The sequence below is a fragment of the Telopea speciosissima genome, chromosome 2 (genome assembly GCF_018873765.1).
Source record: "Telopea speciosissima isolate NSW1024214 ecotype Mountain lineage chromosome 2, Tspe_v1, whole genome shotgun sequence".
Classification (NCBI taxonomy): Eukaryota; Viridiplantae; Streptophyta; class Magnoliopsida; order Proteales; family Proteaceae; genus Telopea; species Telopea speciosissima.
In genome coordinates this window covers 79025215-79034434 of record NC_057917.1, presented here as the reverse complement: position 1 = coordinate 79034434, position 9220 = coordinate 79025215, and the positions used below count along the sequence as shown (strand labels likewise).

The 9220-nt window shown below is 37.9% G+C and overlaps 1 protein-coding gene across 2 annotated transcripts; it reads right to left on the bottom strand.

Moving 5' to 3' along the window:
- Positions 1 to 1443: 1443 nt before the first annotated feature.
- On the bottom strand, positions 1444 to 6400 carry LOC122650021 (protein BOBBER 1-like). 2 transcript variants are annotated; one of them, XM_043843316.1, is made up of 7 exons: positions 5992 to 6400; positions 2875 to 3047; positions 2692 to 2740; positions 2236 to 2402; positions 1770 to 1853; positions 1653 to 1676; positions 1444 to 1618 (listed from the first exon to the last, which is right to left on the bottom strand). In XM_043843316.1, the coding sequence occupies exons 1-7, from the start codon at positions 6392 to 6394 to the stop codon at positions 1604 to 1606; spliced, it is 915 nt and encodes a 304-aa protein (XP_043699251.1). In that variant the 5' UTR covers positions 6395 to 6400; the 3' UTR covers positions 1444 to 1603. The 2 variants fall into 2 exon arrangements, with proteins under 2 accessions (XP_043699251.1, XP_043699252.1); XM_043843317.1 differs by lacking the exon at positions 1444 to 1618 and having other exon boundaries at positions 1638 to 1676.
- Positions 6401 to 9220: the final 2820 nt, after the last annotated feature.

The window sequence follows — 9220 nt, the reverse complement described above, 5'->3', positions numbered from 1 at the left end:
AATGATAAAAATAATTGTTTTTATATTCCAAGAATGCGAAATTGACGAAGAATGCATACCAAACACAGCCTTAATGTTCATAACAGGAATGATGCTTTTCTTTAATCATATTAGGGAAAGCTTCACCAAAAAACCCATATTAGGTGAAGAGTCACGAATTAATAATGTCAATGACCATCTCATGAGCCATCTTACCACTGAAGATTATCATCATTGATATAAGCATGCCTTCTTCCAAATCACCGGAATCAGATATGGGTATTCAGGGATTTTTTTTCCAAACGGTATGGCATATAGTTAGCCTTGATATTATTTCCACTATTCAAAATTTTTTTTATGCTAGTACCTTTGGAGTTTGAAACCAAACCTATATCACTTTACTCTCCGATGGCATATCCAAAATAATGTTCTTTTATGTCAGTACCTTCTTCATAGAATCAAACAGAGAATGGGACTCGGTTTCATATCAATTAAACATGACATGAATAAACTTTATGACTTAAGAATGGGTTTGCCTGGGTCAAACTCTAGTCAATTATAGTTATATTTTGTGTCCACAACTATCAGGCCTTCTGAATGGCTCTCCCCTTATTTCATCTTTCCCAGCATTGGTTTACGCCATAGCGTTTCCCCTCACCTTATTTTTTGTACTGTGTGTCGAAGTATTATCAAAGAGAATTAATGACATTAAATTATCTAAGCAATGGGGTGAGAGTATAAACAACATGGCATTTGAAGATGGTCTCACTCTCTTTGAGCATGCTACTAGTTCTGAAGACCACATTCATAGATATCTTAAAACCACTTCTTGCATGTTTTCGGAGCAGTGTATCAATATTTCCAGAACTAGAGCCCAATGTGAATTCATCTGTCAAGTGAGACATCACAGAAAGGTCTCACATCATACCCACTTCAAATCTGCCATTACCCAAAAAATGGTCTAAACTTGTATTTGGGAATTCCCCATGTGAGTGGCAAACTCAAAAAAGCTCACTACTCGTCTCTAATCCAAAGAGTCGATTCAGAACTTTAGAGTTGGATGTCCAAATTCTTGAATTCGGGTGAGAAGCATATTCCCATCCTCTCCACTCTTATATTATATGCCTTGCAATAGACATCCATCTTCTGTTCATACAGAATTAGACTCAATTGATTAAAGATTCTTATGGTCAAATGGAGAGTATATTGGTACCAATTGTGAGCTGGGAAATTATATCTCAACCAAAAAGAGTGTTGGGTTAAATTTAAGTTACGTGCTCCAATGAACTAGGCTCTTTTGGCCAAGGAGGCCTGAGATTTACTTGATCCCGGCCTCTTCATTATGGTGACTGATCATGGGGGCCAAGTATTTCCTTCATGCCTCATGCCCAGTCAAGGCATCACGGGGTCGGAAATTAAATATTAACCTTCTTCCTAAAGTAAATGCCATAAAATCAAACCCAACTTGCACTAGCAGAAAGGAAAATAAAAAGCCCTCACGTACTGCTTTAAACAACTGAACAAAAAATCAGCCAACATGCAACTTCTCCCAAAAGGGCAGTAAGTAACATAAGAAGAGATGAAGTCCTTGTGACCGAAAAAATAAGTATCAACAGAAGCAAGTCTATGCTATCTTGGCAAACCGAAAAAAAAAACGTCTATGCTATCTTGGCCCCTGAGAAGTCCATCTCTGGATGCTGCATCAACAAAGAGCACAAAGAGCATAGGTAATTAAATCTCAGCATTATACCCTGGAAATGGAATGAAAATCCTTGTGTGTGTCTTTTTACCTCAGACATGAATTTCTTGAGAATCTCTTGCTTCTGCATCTCATCGCTTGAAGGAAGACCCATGGATTTCTGTCGTTGATCGAACTGCAAGACAGGGCAAAGCATGTAAGCAAATAAAATAGGTACCAGATCCCAGAGAGAGAATACAAAAAGTTGAATCAACTGCATGTGTCATCTAAAATAACTAAAGCCCAAGAAATTAAGGCCAGCATGCGACACTAAAGTTCTAAACTAAACTGTACTAATGGATTTGGAGTACGGTTATACGTTGTCAATCTGTACTGGGGGTATCCAAAATTTCCATAGCCTCATCCAAAAACATATAAGAGAGAATTACCATATAAAAAAAACCAACACACCAAAGAAAAACAAAAGAGTTTTAAGGATATTACCATCAAAAACATATAAGAGAGAATTACCATATAAAAAAACAACACACCAAAAAAAAAGAGTATTAGGATATTACCATCATCTTTTCCACGGTTTGTCGAGTCTCAGGGTCCAGGTCAGATAGCTTGCTGTTCTCAGGCTCCACTTTCTGAGTATCAATTTCAGGTTCGCCTTTCACCAAACACTTCCACCAATCCATCTGCTTTTGCTTTGTCAAAAGGACAGAAATAGACTTTGAATCCTCTGTGGGAAATATAAATGGTGATTAGTTTGCTTCTAACAGATCATGAACAGAAGAGATGACTTCGTTCGTAACAATACTGGCATCGTTTCCAAAGGATGTCCAAGAAATTTCGTGTGTCAAAGACAGCATACATGTAGTATGCAACAGATGCTCAAAAGTTATTACTTGCATAGACTCAATGACCATTTCAACGCAAATAGCTTTAGAAGCATATTATTGATGAAGAGCTACAAATACTTGATACTCCACTAGTCCAAACAAGAATACAGATTTGTAATGGTAACATACCTATACTCCAAAAACAGTCGTCAACCTTAACAGATTGGTAAAGGTCTCCCTGTAATTATTTGGCTATTCATGTCAGAGAAGGACAAAATACCCAAAAAAAAAATATGCAACAAAAAATATATTCCATATTTTACAGAAAATAGTTGGTCTGATTAGCACAACAAAAACATGCTACAAACTTACCTCAATTATGGGAGGTTGGCCCTTAAGTCCAACCTTCAGGTGGTTCTTCTTTATCTCACAAGAAACAAATCTTGATTTGGTTCCAGGAGGAACTGGAACAGTGACTGTGACCTCTTGTAAGGTTTGTGTCCAGGAATAATTCTCGAAATCCATGCCATTTCCCTTGTTTGGTTCTGCTCATTGTTCACAAGAACAAAGATATGAGATGCAGTGATCATCCTAATAATACCAGATAAAGGAATGTGAAACATTAATTGCTACTTTTAAAACAAAGGAGCACAGTGGCGAAGAACGTAGACAGCTACAATCCTCTAATGGACTGTTTAACCTAAATTGATGAGCATAAACGGCAAACATTTCCTTGACAATGAAGCATAGTAATGAGTTGGAAGTTTCTGATACACTGTAACACTTGCACTAATTATAGTAATTTTTTACATAACAAACCGAGTCCAAAAACAATACAGCCAAATATACATGGTAAACACCACAAACACAAAGCGGGGGGAAAAATTACACGGGGTTCAACGACAACAACCAACAATGACCCTATGTATTCAATGGGGCTGGAGTTATAGGCAAGATTTAAAAAATCGGATCGAAATCAGTGAGAATCAGCCAATCGAATCAGAATTCATCAACCCCAATTCTGATTAAGAACTATTCTCAAAGATTTTGACAGAATCAGCCATGAATGCACTTAGATCTTCATTTTTTGGCTCTCTTCCCTCCTTCTAGTAAGTAAATAGCAGAAAATCAACGGAACTTACCTTTTATAATTAGATCTACAAGACTTTTGAATCAGAAACTCCAAAAATCTAAAGATCTATGGAAATCTTTGCTTCTTCTTTGTGATTCCATTTTCTAGGGTTTGACCAATTTCAACCCATTCCAATCCGATCCGAATCAGAATTGATGTTGACTGATCATGCTCTTGATTCCGGTTTTTAAACCTTGCTACTTACAGTAGTTATGTTAAGTTCGCATTTTTATGTTTTCACTTGAACTATAATTGCTGCAAGAAACAGATATCTCCAAAAAAAATCTAAACCAAGTTTCATAGTAGTCACGACGTTTAGGCAACCCAAGACGTTAGGGGGGCCTGGATGCAGGGCAACAGCAACAAGGCACCCGCTTTGGCGATGCTTTTGACAACTATGCTAAGCTCCATATGATTCTAAGCTAATGGCTTCCTTCAACCTACAATCAAGGTTTAAAAACCCAAAATCAGGCACAGGATCAACCTCCATCGCTTCCGATCAGATCAGAATAAGCCGGAATCAGTCGAACCCTATAAAATGGAATCAAGTAGAAGAAGCAAAAATTACCACAGGTCTTTAATTTTTGGAGTTTTTATTCAAAGTCCTTGTACATCAAACTACAAGAGGTAAGTTTAATTGATTTTCTGCTATTCTATTGACTAAAAGAACCAAAAAAAGAGGCCAAAATGAAGATTTAAACGCATTCATGGCAGATTCCAATAACGGTTTGAGAATCGGGCATATTTGGAATCAGGGTGGGCTGATTCCAATGTGAATCCAGTTCTATTTTTTAAACCTTGGCAAACGATTTAAGTTTAGGCATTTCAAATCACTTACAAAAACTAACATCAAGTAGGAAAAAATAGTTGTCAAGGCACCTAGAAGCTGAGGGGGGCACCTTGATTGCCTTATTGGTATCGCCTAGCATCTAGGCCCCCTCCAGCGCCTTGGGTCGCCTAGACAGCGTGACAACTATGCAGGAAATAGCCAATAGAGTTAAATAGTCTACTGTGTATCCAAAATGCATATACATTAGTATAACTCGTCCAAGGAAGAGCACAATAAAGTTGTTTTTCCTTTCTCTCAGAATTCTTATTTCCTACAACTGTCCCATTGGGGATTTTACTCCTCAGATTGACACTAACATTCCATTTCTCGGGCCTCATTGAGCCTTCAGAGAGTTCAAACAGAACAAAGTCGTACTGTTTTACCAGCATAGTTGTCACAGCATCTAGGCAACCCAGGAAATCAAGAGGTCAAAAAAACTAAGCGACACGCCTTGGCCTCTTGCCGCCACCTAGGTGACCAAGGCACCGGTCCAAAAATAAACTGCCTTGACAACGATGTTTACAAGTTTGTGTTAGAGAGGAATAGTTGATTACCTACTTATGTAAGTCAGCTTTACCCTAGTTCTTGTAACATTTTATTACAGCCAATAAATAGTTTGTGTAATGATTGGATTGTGAAATATGATCTTGTGTCAGTTTACTCTTGGCAACCCAGCAGAGAGCTCAAGATTCCATTGTCCTACAATCCTGGTAGAACTTTCTAAGGTATTTGAACCCAATGACTAATAAACAAAGAGTAATCCTAGAATGGGACATAAGTCTCCTTTCTATAAATCTGACCTGAATGCTTCATAAAAACTGCAGGGAAGAAGTATTTCCAACACCAACCCCCCCCCACCAAAAAAAAAAGTTCTAGGGCAGTTCTAAAAGAATTTGCATTAAATAAATAATCAATAAAAAAATAATGTACCTGCAACATACAAACAAACAGAGATAATGCACTTACATAAACAGAATAATATGATGTAATTTATTTTTTTTGGTAAAGATAATCTGATGTAATTCAGTTGTTCACAGAGGTGAAACCCTATATCAAACTAATGAATTGCAGCTAAAGTTCCCTCTTTTAATAACAAAGTAGTTACTTCCAACGTCATACGAAAAAAAAAACAAAAAAAAAAAAACGGACACACAGTCGCAATAAGTAAACAACAAAGCACAATTATGCAAAAGATTGCAGATAAACTACTCAATCAACATTCTGTACAATGCTGCTAAGAGAACTAAGCGAACTAAATAGCAGAGTCAATCCTTGTGCCAAAAGCTCAAAGATAACTGCTTAATGAACATTCTGCACAACGCAAAACGGAAAACGCACTGAACTCAGTTTCAGGAGTCAACCCCTGTGCCACTAGATCAAGATTAATTAATTACTCAGAAATACAAGGCAAGCCATTAAAGAGAAACGACCAGGTTAGGGTTTTACAACCACAAATTCATTATATTATAAGAGAAAGAAAAAAATATAAAGTTTTACATAAAAGGAAACTACAATTTTTTTGAATTACCTCGCTTTCCGTTCTCCTCAGCTTTGGTCTCGGCCTTCAACTCCTGTACTGGTTCTTTCTCTTTAGAGTTGGCTTTCTTTTCCACCTCTTTCAAACGCTTCTCCGCCTTTCCAGCATCCTTCAATACACTCGCCTCTGCCCTCTTCTTCCTCTCCTCCGTATCCTTCTCTTTCAAAGAAGAAAGAATGGCTGAAATCTTCTTCTCTACAGATTCGTCCTTGAACAGATCCGATTTCCGACGAACGAAGTCCATCACTGTCTCCACTAGACCAAGAGTGCCTAGTTTATCGAGGATCGGTTTCAGGACTTCATCGTAGGGACCTGGAGTTGAATCTGAAGGGGAAGAAGAGGTTGAAGGGTTTTGCGATTCTTGGTCTTCTTCGATGTCGGATATGATCGCCATGACTGAAGAGTTCTGGTAGGGTTTTAGGGATTTCTGGAAAAAATAAGGAAAGGATAATTGTGGCGGGTAGAAAGAGAACTGGAGAAGGAGCCTTTAAATAGAAATCGAAGACTCTATAGCGAGACGGAAGTCGAAGAACTGAGGTCGGTGCAGTGGATTGGATTTTAGGTTCGGGTTAACCGACTCAAACACAATCTGCAACTTTTAATTTGAGTTTTTTTTTTTTTTTTTTTTTTTTTTTTTTTAATCTCGGGGGTAGGGTTTAAATATAACGCTGCCTGGTCGCTTGTATCCTGTGCCCAGAATTTAGGGATGTCAACCGGTTGGTGACGGTCAGTTTCGGTCGGACTTTATCGGACACCACCAATTTAAAATATAGCACCGTTCTCGACCGTTTACGTGATCGGGCCTTGAGAGAGGCATTAACACGGCAAGGTTCGGTCGGTCGATTACCGGGCCATAATCAGTCTCTTCAATAGCATTTCCTTATCGATTGTTCATCACGGAAAATCACAAAGCCAAAGCCTCTTTATCTCAGAGTCTCACGATTACTAATGATATGAGCAAATCAAACAGAAAAAAATCAGAAATAGATCTAACCATACAACAAACAACAATTAATAAATGATCTGAACTCAAACAACAGACCCACCTCTCCTGAAAATCGAAGAAATAAACATATGGATTCAAGTGATCAATTTGAGAACAGAAAGACATGTCTAAAGAAAATAGAGCAAAAAACGATCCAATATCAGAGAACACAAAAAATAGTAAGGCTGAACCAATCCAAACGATTTACACGTCTGTGAAAGCCCGCTCGAGGGCTTGGTCATTGGAACTCAACATCTGCAGCGGCGATTGTTGAAGAAGAGAAGGGAGCAAGGAATAGAAAAAGCAAAGAAAACACAGAAGAGAGAGAATCGTTGAGAGACAAATGGAATGAGGATTCCAATCTACGATGTTGAAGTTGAAGACAGGCTGCTGTAGTGGGGAAATTTTTAATTAAAAAATGGAGTGAATGACGTGATCACGTGCTGTCCGGGAGTGTGGCCTATGCCAGTACTCCCATGTGTCTATCTCTCTCAGGAAGCGAGGTCTCGTGATCAAACCTTCACCGCTGCATAATTTCTTGGGGCCACCCGCCTGAGGCTCACTAGGGTCTAGAAACTCCTGTGCATGGCGTGAGGGTCATGTACGAGCCCAGGGGGGATTTAGTCGGCCTAAAGGAGGGGTCGGATACCCATCCTGTCTCCAAAAAACAAAAAAAAAAAACAAGGGGGCAGAGGTGTCTTTTCACATGGGGAGGAAAGAGATAGACTCATGGGAATGCTGGCATAGGCCACACTCCCGGACAGAGATCGGTTTAAAATTTAATATATTAATACATGTTGTATATAATATATATATTATTGTACATTATTCGGTCGGGCTCATTCTTTGGACTGGGAACGACCGAATAATAATCGGTCGGTCTCAAGCCCAGCACGTTTATTATTCGGTCTTGTTGATTTTGAGTTTTGATTGGTCGGGATAGGTCGGTCCTATCGGTGCGGGTTTGGAATTGACACCCCTAGCCCAGACATAGAAACATGCTAAATTACCGTCCTACACCCTTGAAATAAAAAATCTTATCCATGTTAATGCCCCTATCATGCTCTACATCTTATGCTTACTTTGCTAGAACTCTACAAGTAGGGAAGGTGAGGGAAATGAACTAAGCAAATTAACAAACTGTCTTAATTAGTTGATTTGCTTCACTATGACAGCACCATTCTAAAATTTAATTTTGTTTCTAAGGAGTTCGAGGTGGTAAAGAGTTACAAGCTAGCAACTTATCTTTTTGATACAAGTATCACAATATGAGATAAAATTATGGGACTTAACTGAATTGAACAACAAGACTAAATTACACGATCTAGAGGACAATAAAAAAAGATGGGAATATGTTCTATGTGCAAGCCGCAGGCTGTGCCCAAATATATGGGGTGGTATCCCCCTAAATGATAGAAATACCACCCCCGTGCATCCGAGCACAACCTGTGCTGTGGCACAAACAACATCAAGCCATAGAGACTATGTATGATAACCACAAGTTTGGTAATTAGGATTGAGAGAAAGAATCATAGTATAAATAGTTCATGAAAAAAAGGGACATTTGTATGTCTATATAACGATATTACCCTTCGATACTAACAACATACATTGAGACTTGAATTGCATGTTGTCTCTTGGTCCGGATCATTATCATCTCTTGTTCCTTGCCCGATACAGTGGTCTTGTTCCACTCATAAAGGTCGGGAATGACAATCTAACCCCTTGCCTGAACACACTGCCCGAGGGAAGTTAAAATGTTATTTCCACCTCCCTATGACTAGAACTGGACCACTTTACCGGCAGGGAACAGGACAGAAAAAAAATTCCTCTTGGTTCACTTTCTACCATGGCACCATTAATTAGACTAACCTAAATTTTCCATATCTCTCTTTGTTTTCCTAACCCTTTGGCTTTTTAGATGTGCTAATGATTAACTAGTAAGAAAAAGAATGATAAATGAAAGAATACCAAATAGTGCTCTATTTTATGATTAATCAATAATTTTAAAGAGTGTATACCAACAAAAAAAGAAAATGAAAAAAAAAAAATTTATTTAGGTTTGAGAGAACATATGGATACATACAAACAAAATAATAATAATAATAATAATATACAAGCATACATGAACAAGACAAAATGTTAATTAGTATTGTATTTTAAATATATAAAAATATTGTTGTAAGTTTCAAAATTTTTCTATAGAAAAAAAAAAGGTTTCAAATTTTAGATTTT

Coding starts and splice junctions, on each gene's coding strand:
- LOC122650021 (XM_043843316.1), bottom strand. CDS start 6,394: ATGGCGATCATATCCGACATCGAAGAAGACCAAGAATCGCAAAACCCT. Junction 3,048..5,991: donor TGAGGAGAACGGAAAGCGAG/GTAATTCAAAAA, acceptor AACAATGAGCAG/AACCAAACAAGGGAAATGGC. Junction 2,403..2,691: donor CGACTGTTTTTGGAGTATAG/GTATGTTACCAT, acceptor TATTTCCCACAG/AGGATTCAAAGTCTATTTCT.